We start from the raw sequence: 17,154 nt of genomic DNA, 5'->3' as shown, positions 1-17,154 counted from the left end.
CTGAAAAATGTCATCATACCTCCCATTGGTCACTGACTGCATAGTTCATGTGTTGGGAACCTTGAGTGTTAAGATTTTAAGTTCCTTGAAGGTGGAAACCTAATGAGAAGACTTGGCCTTGAGGCCCTCTACTTAAGAATCTTTTCAAGCAGTTACCATCGAAACAAATACCTGCCTCTTGGATCAAAACAAACAAACAAACAAACAAAAACTGTTAAAGAGCAAGGAATCTGGCGCCCTGCCTAGGCTGGCAGTGAGAGCGTCAGAACAGGGTTGAGGCCAAATCCATGAACCTCATTTAGTTAGTTGCCCCTGAACTTGGCATGGAATGCCTTGGCCCATATTAAAGAAAATGCTTCACTCTGGGATCACTGGTCAGCCCCAGGCCCACGCTCCTTAGTGCCACCACAGGAAGCCTTCTCTCTCCCTCTGAGACCATATCGACTGAAGCTCTGGGCTTACTCACTTCCTGAGTCATCCAACCTCACCTGGCCATAAAAACATCCATGTCCTTATAGGTGGAGGCCTTACAGATAGGTTGTTGAGTCAGATTTATGGGTTTGGGAAAGAGATGCTTTGGATGGTTTTAAAACCTTTGGTGAGTCTGCAGAAGTCCTGGACTCAAGTCCACCACCACTCAGAACAGTGAATGTTTCAGAAAATGCCTGGAAAAGAGCATCTCTTTGCTGAATGACCTTAGTAACGTACTCATTCCCCAAGTAAATACTGAGTCACTCTGTGTTCCAGACACAGTTCTAGTTTCTGGGAATATACCTGGGAGCAAGACAGACAGAAATCCTGCCCTTAGGAGCCTCCACTCCAGCTCCTGGTTAAGTCCGCTTTTCACATGATCCAAGCACTTTGGCAGGTGTTAGGGCTGTAGGAGTGATGGCACGGGAGCCCCTTGGGTAGGGGACATGGCGGACACCTCTCTCAGAAACATTGCCTCAAGCCTCATTGTTCAAATCTGGTGTGTGGACCGGCAGCATCTGCACCTCCAGGGATCATGGTAGAAATGCACCATCTCATGCCCTTCCCAAGACCTTCTGAGTAAGAAACAGCACTTTGTAGTAAGATCCCAGGTGAACTGTGTGCAGGGAAAGGCTGGAAATGCCTTACGACAGGACTACAGGACACCAAATCCCACGAGCTGTCCTGCAATAAAAGGGAGCAGAATGAGAAAATGCATTTGGGAAAGCGCATCCCATGCCTCCCTTGCAGATTCGGAAAGGCTGTGGGCTAAAGACTGAGACCCCCTCAGAAAGAAACGTGCTTAAAAATCCAATGCTCCTCCAACGTCTTTGATGGCTCAACAACAAACTACCGACTGTAATCACTCAACAGAGCCAGCATCCTGTGAAACACACCTTGGGAAAAACCCTCTGGTATTCACAGATGCAACTTTCTTGGCTTCAGTGACTGCGGGTGGAGCGAGCCCACAGGATGATAACTGGCAGTTTTGCTGAGGAACAAATCTGAATCATGCCTATTTGTGGCTGGGACTCTGGGCCAAGGCCTCAGCTTGGGATAGGGTGAAGATGGGAGGGCTAGAAAGATCGAGGGGACCCAGAGACTGCCAACTGCTGGTTAACTTGTGGCATAAGGAAGATAGATACAGAAAACACTGCATTCCATAGCTGAAATGTGTATTTGGAGAAATACAGGAGCCAATAAAAGCATGCCCTATTTGTTATTTGGGGGATTCAAGGTCATGGCTATATATATTCCACAGGTGTCAAGAATCTGTGATGACGATGATGATGGCAAAGACAAGGACAGATAACTTTTTAAAACTTACTATATACCAATCACTGTCCTAATTCATATGTTCCCTACAGTGAGACTAAGTGGTATAATCCTCATTTCTGCAGATGAAGAAATTGAGGCACAGCACTGGCTCCTTGTTTTAATCCCTTTCATGCTGAATATGACTTCTGAGACCTAGGTGACAGGCAGCTGACTGGCACAGACTGAACTGGCCAGATGATGGAGTGGCCACTTTATCCCCCTAGCCAGCCCCCGAAGGCTGAGAGCCTTGCTCAGAGCCCCATCCCAGAAGTGGGCAAGATTCAAATTTGTGTCTTAGCAAAACTGCCAATTATCACACCATGGGCTTATTCCTTCTGCAATAGGGTAAAGCAAGAATACAGAATCCCCTTTGGAGGAATGTCCACACTGTTCCCAATTTGTGAGTGCCACTTAGGTGTGAAGCTGCCCTAACTGGGCAGGTACAGGCTGGAGTGACCTCAGAGGTGGGTCTGGGAGGGGACACCTGGTTTGCTCTGGGCCAGGCATAGAAGACTCAGAACAGGGCTGGACTGCAGGGAGGACTACGCTTGGATTGTAAGGTCTGGGATCTTGTCACAATGCTGGTCTGCAGCCACTGTGTGGCCTGTGACAGGCCTCTTTCCCTGGGTCTGTCTTCTCAGTGTTTGAAAATAGAGATACACGCCCACACCTGGTCCTGGGCTGCACCTTGGGTTTCAACTCAATGACTGCTTTTCAGGAGGTCCCTCCAGGGCTCCTTGGGGGTTATGGCTGCTCCAGGCTGGCAAATCCAGATCATGTGAGAGGTGGCGTAGCCCTCCCTCTCTCAGAGACATACAGAAGATCTGCCGCTTCCAAATTGCACCAACACCCATGCCTAGAACCCTTGTAATGAAGCTGGAACTCCTGCTGTGTGGTCAGACAAACCCAAAAGTAAACTACCCCTGCTTCTTGGGATGGCACTAGGAATTTGCCATTCTTCACTAGGCAGTCCCTGGGGCCTAGAGCATTCAGTTTAGGTTTCTCTCACTTTGAGACAAAGTATAGGGTGGTGATAATGAAGTCAGCCGGGCACAGCCTTGAGTGCTGGCTGTGTGACACAGGACAAGCCACTCAACCTCTCTGAGCTCCAGCGTGCTCATTGGTAATTGGTATAAATGAACGTACGTATGTCATGGGACTGCCCTGAGGTGCTGGCAGTGCTTTGTAAAGAGCAGCTGTTACCCTTGCTGTTGCTTGGACATTGGTTATCAGAGGGGAAGAGTTTTAAAATTTGCTTTTTAAAAAACATCAACAAATTTCTGAAGGCATTTTCAAATGAAATTTTAAAATAGATTTTTCTCTTCTTATAAAGTTAAAATTTTTGTATGAGGTTAGGCACAATTTTTTAATTAACAAATAGCAATCAAGGGCTTCGAAAGAATTCCAAGGACTCCCGTGGTGCTCTGTTCACTGGTCTTCCACCCTCTCCCTCCCGGCAGCAGTCGCTAGCATCTTTGTATGGCTCACCCTGGAGGCCGGCACGCTCTGCACCTCCTGGTCAGGACCTGCCAGCTCTCCCCTGCAGCTGAAGCCCTCTTGCTGTAAGTTGTCCCTTTGTCTCAGAGCACTCACCCTGACGGGGAAATCCCTCATTTCTTCATTAACTTCCAGGTTACTCCCTGCCCATTAATGCGGAGCTGGAGAAGCAGGGCGCACAGGACCTTACAACAGGGACCGGGAGCAGCAGCTCGGAGATTCAGCCCAACTTTGGCTTCCTTGTCCCATGGCCAGCATCAGGGAGGGAGGAAGAGGACAGGGACAACCATCAGCAGGGCCCCCGTAAGCGCACACACTTCTCATGCAGGACTCCTCTGACCACCACAGGGGGTAAGGCCAGGCTCACGGCCACACAGTGGTTGAGCCAGAAGAGCAGTGTTTTTGCTTTTTCATCTAACAGTGGCACCATCTATACAAAATTTTGGGCAGGAGGGGCAATGCATCTATCGGAACTCACTGGTGACAGGAGCAGCAGGAGCTAAATTGGCTGAGCTGAACCAGGCTGTTACTTCCTAGCTGTGTGACCTTAGGGAAATCACCCAACTTCTTTGTGCCAACAATTGTGCCTAACTCACAGGATTCATTTAAGGAGTAAATAAGTTGATAAATATCAAGTGATTAAAATCCTACCTGGCACATCCATAGCAAGGACTCTATATATGCTAGATATTATGTTTGTTGTTGTTAAGCCTCATGAAGGCAGGAGTCTTTGTCTATTTTGGTTACTGGCCTGTGTTAGAACAGTGCCTCATCTTAATAGGCGTTCTATAAACAGTTGTTGGGTGAATAAATCAATTTTCAAGGTAAAACTCTTTCGCAATGCAGCCATTGTTTATCTTGGCCAGCAGAGGGCAGCAAATGGCTGTGACTGATTAACTGTGGGCAAAGGTGGTTTTAATTTTGAAAGCTACCAGAGGGGTCCCTCCTGAGCCAGTTCGGGGAATACAAGGTTGCCATGCACCTGTCCAACTGCCCCGATCCCTCCCACCCACCTTTGTGCAGGTTAGAATGATTGTCAGGCATTCAACTCACAAAAAAATCTTGGTTCCATTCCTTCTCAACTTTCAATTTCCTTCCTTCCTCCCTCCCTTCCACTATCCCTGCTTTTCCTCCCCTCTCCTTGTTCTCTGATCTGCTTCCCCCCACCCCCCCCACTCACTCCTCTGCATCAAGCTGGTGTACTGTACTTACTCCCAAATTTTATCTGTACAATTGCAGCTTGTACTGCAAACCATGACGTCTAGAGTAAATCCTTACACAATATTCTTCCCAACCAATAAATGCTGTTAAATGTAGCATACTTTTTAAAAAACATGTGATTTGAAAACTCTAGACCCAGAGAGGTACTATAGTTTGGCCAAGGACACACAGCAGCAATTAGGGGTAATGTTAGAGCCGTAGCCTCGGCCTTCCGCTGTCCATTACATAGCCCCATCACACACACTCTTTTGCCAGAAGGAGGCTCATGGGGTCCCTGTTTGCCATCCAGTCAATGCAGCCATCAGCTTCTGGCCCCAGACCCCTTTCCCCTGCACTGTGGCACAGAGGAGCAGACTGCTTTGGAGGGCAGCTCCCTGGAGGCTCCAGGGACCCTGGCCAGGCGGCCACTGCCACTAATTTCTTTCTTCCTCAGCTCACTCTGCGGCGCCCCTGCCTGCGGCTCGGGTGTTTGCTGTGCTGCAGTGCAAGTTCATCCTCCCCCGATGGCGCACTTCACTGTCACGGGCAGGACCCTCACTGTCAGTCCGAGGTGAGTTCCTGAGGAGCCTCTGGGTCTTGATGGAACGGCTTGTGGATGGAACGGCTCCAACACCCAAGCCTCACCACTGCTCCAGGGGTCACCCAGCGAAATGATCTCCCCAGCTTGCTAGATCCTGTCTTTCCTTCCCAATTATGGTCCAAAAAGTCACACTGGGATAACCAACCTGGAAAAAAATATTTAATTGATCTCCCAACTGGAAAACAAATTCTTTATGAATTGATGAGTTAAAAAACTTAAAAAGGGAATTTTTTTAAACTAGAAAAAATATGGGTGATTTCTTATCTTTATTATCTCAGGGAATATTTCTTTAAGCATGAAAGCAAAACCAGAAATTATAAAAGAAAAAATTTACAGGTTGACTACCTAGAAATTAAAAAGTTCTATATCCTGGTAAACATCTAAATCAGAATTAAAAGCAAATGACAAATGGAGAAAAGTTTAGCTACACATGGAACAGACAAAGGATGAAAATAGTAAATCAGAGTCTCAGAGGAAAATGGATAAATAATCTGAACTGACAGCTTAATATGAAGTCATAGGAATATGAAGCATGCTCCATGTTACTGGTAATGAAGTAAATGCAAATTCAATTTCTGCATCTTGAAGTTGCAAATTTCAAAACTACATAGTGTCAGTGGGGATGCAGGGCCACAGGCTGTCATTCTGCTGTTGGCGCAGTTCTGGAGGGCTTTAGATGCTTACAGGTATCCATGGTAATGCTTTCCTGTGTGGCCTTTGTCACTATTGATGTATTTATTACCTATTGCCTCCTTCTTCCTGCCTTCCTTTACCAGGCCAATATACTTCATGATGTTAGGGACATTGTTTACTGATCTGCCCCAAATGATTAGAAGAGCACCTGGCCAGGCAGGGCACAGTGACTCACGCCTGTAATCCCAGCACTTTGGGAGGCTGAGGTGGGCGAATCAGGAGGGCAGGAGTTCAAGACCAGCCTGGTCAACATGGTGAAACCCTGTCTCTACTAAAAATACAAGAAATTAGCTGGGCGTGGTGGCGGGTGCCTGTAATCCCAGCTACTCAGGAGGTTGAGGCAGGAGAATTGCTTGAACCTGGGAGGCAGAGATTGCAGTGAGCCAAGATCATGCCATTGCACTCCAGCCTGGGCAACAGTGTGAGACTCCATCTCAAAAAAAAAAAAAGAATAGCACCCAGCGCCAAATTAGATGTTCAACATATGCTTATTGAATGAATAATTGATCTTTAACCCGGTAACTCTTAGGAACTGATACTAAGGCAACAATGAGTGATGTCCAAAAAAGATTTATATCCAAGGGTGTTCATTTCAATATATATTGTAGATGAACTTTGCAAACCACTGAAATGTCCAGTAATAGGGGATTAGCAAAAATTGTGACACATCCTTAATAGGCATGATAATAGTAAAGTCATTAAAATCATGTTAGAGAAGACAACATAACATACAAAGATTTCCTAGATATAATATACTGTGAAAAGGGCAGGAATTATATATATGTATATATATATAATTATATATTATATTGTATAGATATGTATATATTATATATGTATATATAATTATATAAATATATAGATATAATTCCTAATTCCTGTCCAGGAATTCATTTTCTATGTATAATACAATCTTAATTTATATAAATCTGCATATATGTATGGAATAACTTGTGTAAGAGCATACTGACATTTGAACAGTATTTATCTTTGGATAGAGTAGTTGTAAAAAGTTTACAAGTTTTTCTTTACTCTTTAATGTATTTTTGCAACGTTTCTGCAATAAGACCATTTTGTTTTTGAGACTGGATTAAAAACAGTGTAGCAGAGGCAATGGATGCCTCACCTGTATTCCTCAAGCTGGCCCTAGTTCCAAGCAGCTAAGCGCCTGGGGATGGCTCTCTACCTTCAAAGGGTGGGAGTGAGTGGCTCTCTCTCACAGCTGCCTCCACCCCAGGGGCAACTCGGCAGCGTGTTCCTCACAGCTTGGTAGAGGCTCCTGGCAGAGGACCTTGGTGGCTGTTCTTTGTGTTCCCTTCTTCTCAGCCTCACTTCTCCATGCCACCTCAGTGCTTCCTGGCGTCACCTTTTAAGCTAGCTACTTGCACACAAATCCTTGTCCCAGAGTCTGCTTTTAGGAGGAGCCCAGGCTAAAAGGCACAAATGCCGTTTTTAAAATTCTGCTCACTCTGTGTAAAGAAAGTTAGCCAAGCACGGTGCTGTGGAAAGAGCTCCTGTCGTGGCTGTTCCTGTCTGTAGTTCACTTTCAATCTCTCAGCATCCCTGAGCTGAAGAGAGATCTGACTTAACTGGGAGGGAAGACCAAAGGGTTTCTGGACACAGGAGCCACTCTGGGGAGCTTAGAGCCTCAGAAGAGGCAAAGATGTAAGTTATGAGAAGGGGTTGTGCAAATAATAAATGAAATCAACAAACCAACCCTGTGATGCCAGCACATTGCTCACAGCCGACCGGCATCAAGTGCCTACCACTGCCACAGGATGCCATTAACACCTACTCTCCTTTATGAGGCTTAGAATCAGGGCTGCTGAGGACTTCAGAAATCATCTCCTTCAGGTGGGGTAGAGGAGATGAGTAGGCTTCCTGAGGGTCCCAGAGCAAGAGTTAGAGGCAGAGCCAGGACCAGAACTTAACTGAAAAGCAGTAACCCAAGGTCTGACTTGTGTTCTGAGGATTTGCTCAGTGATGGATGTCATTCTCGATTTGACCAGAAGAGGGCAGACACTTGCCATTCATGGAGGTGAAGAGCTTGTTTTTAAGGCTGGACTAACATCTCCCAATAAGGTCATTCGGTTCTAGTGAGAGTTGCAGCTCACAACATTCTTTTCTCTTCTGCTGTGAATATGCTAATGAAAAGACACTGAAATTCAGAGGCTGAAGTTCCTTTAGTTCCAACCCTGGCACTGTGATAGGTGACCTTGCATAGGTCACTTCACCTCTGAGTCTGACTTCTTTACTCATGAAGTAAGATCTCTACTCTGGGCTGGAAATGGTGACTCACACCTGTACACCCAGCACTTTGGGAGGCCGAGGCGGGTGGATCACTTGAGGTCAGGAGTTTGAAACCAGCCTGTCCAACATGGCGAAACCCTGTCTCTACTTAAAATACAAAATTAGCCGGGCATGTTGGTGCATGCCTGTAATCCCAGCTACTCAGGAGGCTGAGTCAGGAGAATTGCTTGAACTTGGGAGGCGGAGGTTGTAGTGAGCCAAGATCATGGCACTGCACTCCAGGCTGGGCAACAAGGGCAAAACTCAAGAAAGAAAGAAAGAGAGAAAGAGACAAAGAGAGAGAGAGAGAGAGAGGAGAGAGAGAGAGAGAGAGAAAAAAGAAAAAAAAGAAAGAAAGAAAAAAAAAGAAAAGAAAGAAAGAAAGATCTCTACTCTGTGACTGAGAATGTGGCATTAGGGGGAAATATGTAATTTACAAAGTTACATATTACAACACACATCCCTGCTGCTAAATTCTGTGTGTGTGTGTGTGTGTGTGTGTGTGTGTGTGTGTGTGTGTGTATGCTCATGATGGAGAGAGCTGGACAAAGGAGAGAGGCCTTGGCCAAAGGAGGTTTTTCTGGTCTCAGGTGAATATATATATTTGTAAATTCTCCAGCAATTGAAACGAATCCACTTTGTACTCGGAAAAGACTTAACCACTTTTACTTCTGTTTCAAACTGTACTTTTTTAAAAGCTAAAGACATCCCTTAACCTGTGTGTATGAGAAAAGTAAAATATAACAGGGATATATGTAAAGTTCTACCATTAAGTTAAAAATATTGCTGAATACAGAGAAGGTATTGGTAATACCAATTTTTAAAACTAAGGATTTTACTGGTTACTTGGTCATGAGAAGGAAAAAAGTGAGAAGTATTTTTTTTTAAATCCTGTAGCATTTTCCTAGGACATCAAGCCCTAGCACAGGAAGGGACATTTTCACGCTAATCTGTGCCAGCTGGAGCAGTCCTGCCATCTGATTATCATATTTTGGAACACTGGGAAGCTAGGATGCAGTTAACAGGTAAGTTGTAATGGGAGAACCTTCTAGAAACCATGTCTGGAGACAGGGTTCAGGAACCGAGATGCTGAGCCTGGGGAGGGGAAAGGAAGACTTGAGTGGGGCAGGCCCTACAAAAAGGGATTCCATCAATCCAAATAAGTAAAAGCCACAAAGAAAAAGTCTGGTCTCAATAGCAAAGGGAATTCTTTTCTGAGAGGTCAGTGTTGTCACAGGAGACAGAACATTCTGAAAACTTCAAGACATGCTTAGAAGGCCCCTCAATGTCAGTGGAAAAGGGGCTGCAGATGTTATCTAAGAAACCAAGTTATCTCTGTACAACAAAATCATGTATCAAAACGCAATGGAGAGAGAGCCTGCAGAAGTGAGAGGTTCCCGGAACACTACAGGAAATGGGACCTTGAAATACAGAAGACAAAGTACAGGCTCATGAATGTCTGGACAACATACCAGCAAGTTGAGCCTGACCAACCGCACTGACATCCTGATGTGTTGGCTTGACTCAAGAAGATGGGTTCCAAGTAATTCAGGGTCACACAGCAGAGAGAGATGGGGATTAGTCAAGGGTGTTCACTCGCTCACTCACCAACTATCCCGATTGAATTCCCACACTACACTAGGCACTTTTTAGGGAGCTGTGTACATTTTTCTGTGGAGGCACAGGGTTAGGACATTATCTCTTCCAAGGATACAAATTTCTCTGCGCATTTATTCCTTGTCTACCAAAAACCTTCTATTTCCTCTTTTAACCTCCATGGTTTCCTGCAAATAGGAAGGCAGGAAGTCTATCATGATGAATGGAGCCACCAGATATGTGCATTCCTTACTGTAAAAGATCACATAGGAATTCTAGCTTATAGATTCCCCAATGTGACCATTCAGACTTTGGGAGCCTGATTCAATTTGAAAGAGTAGATAAAATATAGTTTCTAGAAGTGCCAAGTTGAGGATGAGACCCAAGACCAGGGTGTGGCCACTACCCTGTGAATACTGGGAGGTCCCCCAGCCTCCCCTCACATTTCTCTTAAACTTTTCAAAGTTACCTCCTGGGACCCCAGGGGTGTGAATTCCAAGGGATCTAACAGCTCTGAGATTATAGGCTGAACTTAGGCATCAGAATTGCTAGAGAGCGCTATCTCAGTTCTGAGAAATGGTTAAAACTACCCTTGGCAGTCATATGTGGAACCACTTATTTCATTACGATGGATATTTTCTTGTAGGAACAATGCATAGTGAAAACCCAAAGGGATAACCAACATAAAACTGATTTTGTTTTCTATTTGATATAACAATTGCATTTTACTTGTTTGTTGTATGTACGGGTGAACTTTCTTACTTTTTAAAAACAGACACCCGGAAAATTTTATACATTTTTCCTATAATGTCCTTTAAAGCATGAAACGTGTTTATTATGACAGTGTATACAACTGGTGTTCATGGCCAATAACAATTTTTTTCTCTAGGTTGATGGTCCTTAATAAAAGCATTTTCTCACCTCTTGAGTTTCCACCTCTCTTTCCACTGACTGAAATGGGTTGCCCCCAGCTTGTATTCTTGAAACTGAGACTTCTTTAGTGCAACTCCAGCACCCACCCCACATTGGCAGAGAAGACGGAACACCCTGAGGACATACTGCAACCCCTCTCTGGACCTCAAGTTTCTCCTCCCCTGTCCATCTGTTATTTCTCTCCTGTCTCAGGATGAAAGTGTCCTTTTACTACTTCAGTGCTAACTCATCAACTTGTACTCTTGGTCCCAAAACGCTGGTGTTTTTCTGGCTTACATGAGCTCTTGCATCTTTCCTTCATGGCTGCCTCTCACCCTTCAGGTTTACAAACGTAGTTCACTTCTCTGTGGACTAAAATCACAAGCCTCCACTTTACTTTGGCTCTTGTTGGAGCAACCATCCTGCCTCCTTCCTTCCCATCACAAATGCCCATTGACTCTGCTCCACCTCTCTGTCCACCTTCCGCCCTCGCCACTTGAGGTCACACACATCCAAACCACCAAATCCAAGAGTCCTGGATCCCTAAACGCCGCGGAACCTCTCAGCACATCTAACACCGTTTTTTCTTCTTTTTTCCTCCTGAATCTGGTTCTTTCTTTGAAACCGCACATTTCTCTGACTCATCTACCTTATCTTCTTCCCCTTTCCTATCGAATATGGCCATGTCTGGCTCACCACTCTTGGTGGTCATCGGCTCGATGCTTTGCTGCTCTGCCCAGCTATGCTTCTCCTTCTCAAGGGTGGCGGCTGCCAAATCTGCTGGACACCTCAGTTCTAACTGTCAGCTCATCATTTCCTCCAAGAGACCTCCAAGGCTTTTAAAACCCAGCCCAGGCAAACCCAAACTCATCATCCTGCCCATAGTGCTAGATCTTTTCTGATTGTTTGCTCCATTCAAAATGGGCTCTCCTTTCTTTGAGGATGAATACCGATCTTTAGGGTTGGGCCCCGAGCAGTCATTTGACCTGACTTCCTGGTTACAGTTGACTGGCACAGGGATAGCCACCTGCCTAAAGCTCCTAGTATTTAAGTGACAGAGACAAAGAACTGGATAAAGTCTCAGTAGTGAATGCACTGCTCTGTAAGAGAAAGGTGCATGGGTTCCTGGTGCTGGGGCCCCTTAGAGCTGCCCCACTTCCCATCTTTCTGGTTAATTCAACTCTTCCACGGAGCTTTCATACATGCTAGGAAAGTTCATATATGCCAGGAAAGTCTCTTTTACCTAAGTTTGCTACAGTTGGCTCCTACTTAGAGAACTTTAAGTAGTGGGTCCACTGACACTTGTCACCCAACAATCTCTCATTCTGTCTGAAACCCCACCATGCCCTTCCCCAGTGAGGGCTTGAAATTTGACTCTGACTTTCTGTGCAACCCACATCCAGAACATTCACACCTTGTGTGTTTTGTCTCCAAAATAATCCTCTCCTCCAAGTCCTCTTCTACTGCCCTGGTTCCGGTCTCTGTGATCTTTTCTGGGCCTGTCCAGCTTCTCCAGGCTCCAGTGGTCATTCTGATCATATCACTTCTCTGCCTAACATTTGAGGCAAAGTCTGTAACTTTTACCACGGCATTAAAAACCTTTGTCTGTCTGGCTCTTGGGTGCACAGGGCTCATCATCTGCTATTTCCATTCCTAAGTGCCAGCCAGGCCTGATGGCTGACCTCATCCAAACACTGCCCATGCTTTGCATCTTCCGTGATTTTTGTACAGTTGATCCCTTCTCCCTTTGGCTCTGGTAAAATCTCTCTTCTTTAAGGCCCATCTCCAGTCCTTTTCCTAAGCTAGGGGATAGAGAAACATTCCCTCCCTCTTCTGGGACAGGAGTTCCCTGCTAGACTGGGAGGCCTGGCTCCATGTGATTCCTGGCACTGCTGTGGTTGTTGGTAAATGGATGTTAAGGGTGCAGGACTGTACATCATCCAGTGTCTGCCAGGTCAGGAAAAGGCCTACAGAGAAGAGCCAAAGTCAAGTATTTCCTACTGTCACTGCTTACCGTGCTTTAAGCCAGTATCAGGAAAAGGAAAGGCTGGGGGTGCTGAGTGGTGAATTACATGGACTGTACCCCAGACCTCCAGACTCAGTGTCTGAAAAACAAGATGCTCATGAAACTGGTTTTAGACTCCAAGAAAAACACATTTATATGGCTTATTGTTCATAAAACACTTCCATATACATGAACTGATTGAAATTTTCACTGTGACCCCAGTAAGCAGTTAAAGTTTATGAATATAAGTGAGGAAACAGCCAGGTCAGGGGTAAATCACAGACCTTCAACAGGAAACGGTGTTCCTTCTCTCCACTACCTGCAGTGCAAGTGTTAAAAGACAATAAAAAAGGCTACTGGGGGAGGTCTGAATAAGGCAGGGGATGGTTCTGCTTCTAAAGCGCATGATGGTTTCCCGCCTTTATTGTCACACATATAAGCATCCATCGCCAGCCTAGAGAGGCGAACTACACAGGACAGAAAATGTCACCCTTTCTCCAGAAATACATATTATCCCCAAACGCTTTGATTTGATGTTAAAGTATTTCAGGTTTTCATAAACCTATTTCCCCCATCAACTCCCACGCCTAGGTGCAACCTGGAAAATATTCTGCATGCATGTGTGAGTTTCAGCAGGAGGGGCTATGCATATACACATCCGCATATATATACAGGTTTATTTAAATGATTGGACCTATACTTTTGGAGGCTATTTGATGTATCTTATCAAAATAAAACACGTTTTAAGCAAGAGGTTAAAAAAGCTTTTCAGACCCAAAGGCCATTTAATACAATAAATCCTACTTGGGTAGTTTAGCAAACATTTTTTAAAACCCACATCCAGCAGACTGGTCAGTATTAGATACACAGATTTGGTTTCAAAGCTGAAATATCCCTGGTGGAATAGATCTTCTCATGAAATGCAGTTATTTTATATTATGCCACAAAAATAGGGACACATATCTACTGACGACTTAAATATTAACTCAGTAGGCTACCTGGTGACATAAATAGGAAAAAAACAGTGGTCATGGGTTAGGAGTGAGAAGACTATGACACCAGCCTACCTTGGACTGGGACTGCAAAGGATGTTAAAATCTATCCTAGAATTTAAAACAGGAAAAATGTCAAATATTCCACTCCCCATTCAGCCCAAACCATCCCCCAAGGAATACACCCCCCCCCACCCACCACATGAGGTTTACTAACCTCCTGCTACAGATGTTACTATGTCACTAATTAACAATGATCACAGAAAATGTGTCATACCAGAGTTTTTGTTATCATACATAATGCATTAGTGGCTGCAGGAATCTTCCTCCAAAAGCTACCGTCAGAAGGCAAACTGACAAATGTCCATGCCGCTGGTCCAAGAAACCACAGCTAAGAGCCACGAGGCATTCGTTTATACATTGAGCTCTCTCTGGCATGCTCCCCGCTCTAGTTAGAGGAGCTGGGGTGTGGAGAGGCCGTCCCAGCCGGGCGCTGCAGCCTCCTACTCCTGGGCCTCCTTGCGGGTCAACTTGTAGATCTCAGTGGGTCCGTCCACATGGGTGATAGTGGTGGTGAGCTGGAGTTCTTCCCCACTGTGGACACCCAGATCGCCTGAAACAGGGTTTTCGGTGTTAGATGTGTTCAAGGAGGAAGGCGAAGCAAGTTGGGGTTCATCTCATGGACAACTGCCCTGAGGTTAGCCCTCTTTCACATTCTGAGCACACAGAGAAACCCAGGGCATACAACATTCAGAACAAGGGCTAACTCCCAACCTATTCACTTGGACTTTGCAGAACTTTTTAAAATACCATTTTTGGCTTCCAGACAACAGTCATTAAGATACATGAGTCAGCTCACTGCTGATATTATTCATAGCAATCATTAACATTTAATGAACGTTTACTTTGTGCCTGATGCTATTCCAATCATTTTGTAAGTGATCTTCTTTAATCCTCGCAGGAGCCCTGTGAAGTAGGCACTATGAACGTGCCAGCCTTACGGATGAGGGTGCTGGGAGGTAGGCAAGGTAACTGCCCCAGGTGGAGGGGCAGGCCCATGAGAAAGCTGCAAAGGAATGTCTGATGCCAAGACCCATGTGACGGGCTAAACCAGTGTAACACCTCCCAATGGATGGGTCAGCAAGGCACCAACACATTTGCTGTGAATAATTTACAAAACAGGAGCCAGGTGCAATGGCCCAGGCCTGCAGTCGCACCTACACAGGAAGCAGAGGTAGGAGGATTGCTTGAAACCAGTAGTTTAAGATCACCTTGGGCAACAAGCGAGACCTTGCCTCTAAAACACTGTTGTTTTAATTACCTAGGTGCAGTAACTCACACTTGTAACCTCAGCTATACTCAGGAGGCTGAGGCAGGAGGATCGCTCGAGCACAGGGATTCTAGACTGCGCCACTGCACTCCAGCCTGGGTGACAGTGAGACTACGACTCTAAAAAAATTAACTATAAAGCAGCTGTATCGCTATATCGCGTGGAGGCAATAAGATCTGCCTATATCTATCCACAGATTGCCCAAGGAGCCCTATCTAACACATCTACAAACAATGAGGGGCTTTATTCTCCAGGGGAAAAAAAGTGCCAGAAACGTGCTGTGAATTTCCTGCTGCCCTCAGGATTGCCCCAAGTGTTCTGAACTCCTTATCAGTGGGCAGCTGCTGCTAAAATGAAATAATCTGAACTTTTCTAAATTAGCAGGGAAAAAAATTCTCTAAGTTACACCTCGAATAGCCTGTCACCTGCCATAAGACAATTAAGTGAATGTGTAACTAACAAAGAGAAAATGGAAAACGTAACCACGCTCAGTTCAATTGTGTGTGGGGGTGCATGTGTGCACGTGTGTTTGTGGAGGGGGTACTGGGGAACAGAAAGTTAAACTTGTGTCAGTGATTTTTATATTGTGCACATATCATTTGATTTCATGTTTTCGGGAACGGAAGTTTTTCTAATTCAAGGCATAGAATTAAGTAACTAAATGCTGTTTTCCATGGAAATGCCGTATCATAACTTAGAAGAAGCCTTGGCCCTACCTTAGGACTAATATCACTAATTTAAGAACTGCTGGGTATCAATGAATCTGATGGCCTTAGAACCCCAGAGGTCCCTCCCACCCACTGGCCCAGCAGGCTGCTTGGCTGCTTCCCTTCATGTGTGCCACACAGTACTCGTTTCTCCTTGTAAAACCATTTCTATGTGGCTGCACAGCAATCCTATTAGTAAATGCCAGCCTATAGCTCTCTACCCAAGAGCTTCCCTGGTCTCAGAAGCAGGCTCGCTGGCTGCTGCAGCAGACTGCTGAAGGTATTTGGGGCTGTTTTGGCAAGAGACTAATCCACAGGACTACGGGTAGAGATTAAAGGGGCATCAGTCCAGACTCCAGCACATCTACATTCATCTGCCCTCAAGCCAGAGCATAGATGCCAAGTAAGGCTGGTGAGAGGCTTTAGCTGGGCTACTTTGGGCCAAGCTAAACCACTGCTTGTACAATGAGCAACTTCTCCCAGACCAATAACTTGTATTCTCACTGCTGCGACGTCCGGTCCACACTGCAGTCAAGCACAAACAGTATAAGCCTCACATTTCTCGGTCAAAGCTATTTCTGGATTTGCATATCTGGGCTAGCCATCAAAACTCCAAAGCCAGTTTCATGATCTGCATGTCTGTGTGAGTCATCAAAATTTCAAAGAGAGTCCTGACCACCCCAGTGGACCCATTAGCACTCATAACCCTTTACCTAAGGAATCCCTTTCCCTGGGGACTTCTTAGAAATAGATGCTAGAGAGGAATCCTACTCAGGCTTTGAACCAAAGATGTTAATTCTTTAAACTTAAAATATGACTCCAATTAGCAGATTCTAGAATATGTGTATGATCCTCCAGATCACTTAAAGAAACAGCCAAAATTGCTTTGGCTTCTTTATTTAAACGAATACCTATGTTACAGTGCGTAGCACATGCCTGGCACAGTTCTAAATGCTGTACAAGTAGTAATGCACTTAACTCTCATAGCAGTCCTCAGACACAGGCACTATTACCAGCACTTGCATTCTGTTGATGAAGAAACTGAGGCACAGAGAGGCTAAGTAACTTGCCCAAGGCCCAAGCTGCTAAATAGTGATGTGGGATTCAAACCAAAGAAATAGGTGCCAGGATGTAGACTCTCATCTTTTGGGTTCTGCTGCCTCTTCTTATACATTCAAGTTTCCAGCAGCCAATGAGACTGCCAGTGAAGTATGAAGTCCCCATGCAGCGCATCACAGTTAAAAATATCCACATACGGCAGGCACAGTGGCTCACACCTGTAATCCCAGCACTTTGAGAGGCCGAGACAGGCAGATCACTTGAGGTGAGGAGTTCGAACCAGCTTGGCCAACATAGCAAAACCCTGCCTCTATTAAAAATACAAAAATTAGCCGAGTGTGGTGGCATGCACCTGTAGTCCCAGCTACAGAAGAACCCCTTGAACCCGAGAAGCAGAAGTTCCAGTGAGCTGAGACTGTGCCACTGCACTCCAGCCTGGGTGACAGAGCAAGACTCCATCTCAAAAAAAAAAAAAAAAAAAAAAA

At 45.2% G+C, this 17,154-nt stretch overlaps 1 protein-coding gene and 1 long non-coding RNA gene across 3 annotated transcripts in view; one reads left to right on the top strand and one right to left on the bottom strand.

The window, feature by feature from the left end:
• WLS (Wnt ligand secretion mediator) overlaps positions 1–17,154 on the bottom strand; it is a 132,039-nt gene that overhangs the window by 13,141 nt on the left and 101,744 nt on the right. Inside the window, exon 12 of one of the 2 annotated variants that reach the window (XM_032296631.1) lies at positions 13,337–14,186. The exons of the other annotated variant lie outside the window; for it this stretch is intronic. Within the exon in view, the coding sequence (XP_032152522.1) occupies positions 14,077–14,186 (110 nt within the window). The 3' untranslated portion in view covers positions 13,337–14,076. Of the gene's footprint in view, positions 1–13,336; positions 14,187–17,154 lie in introns of those variants that run through there. 2 annotated transcript variants of the gene reach the window in all.
• LOC116563863 lies at positions 8,382–10,584 on the top strand. Its single transcript, XR_004274609.1, has 2 exons — positions 8,382–9,093; positions 9,306–10,584. It is a non-coding gene; the product is annotated as an uncharacterized LOC116563863 (long non-coding RNA).

The sequence above is a fragment of the Sapajus apella genome, unplaced genomic scaffold, assembly GCF_009761245.1.
Source record: "Sapajus apella isolate SASKATOON/1434 unplaced genomic scaffold, GSC_monkey_1.0 scaffold36, whole genome shotgun sequence".
NCBI classification, from domain to species: domain Eukaryota; kingdom Metazoa; phylum Chordata; class Mammalia; order Primates; family Cebidae; genus Sapajus; species Sapajus apella.
Note: the sequence above shows the minus strand (reverse complement) of the source record. Positions and strands in the feature narration are given on the sequence as shown.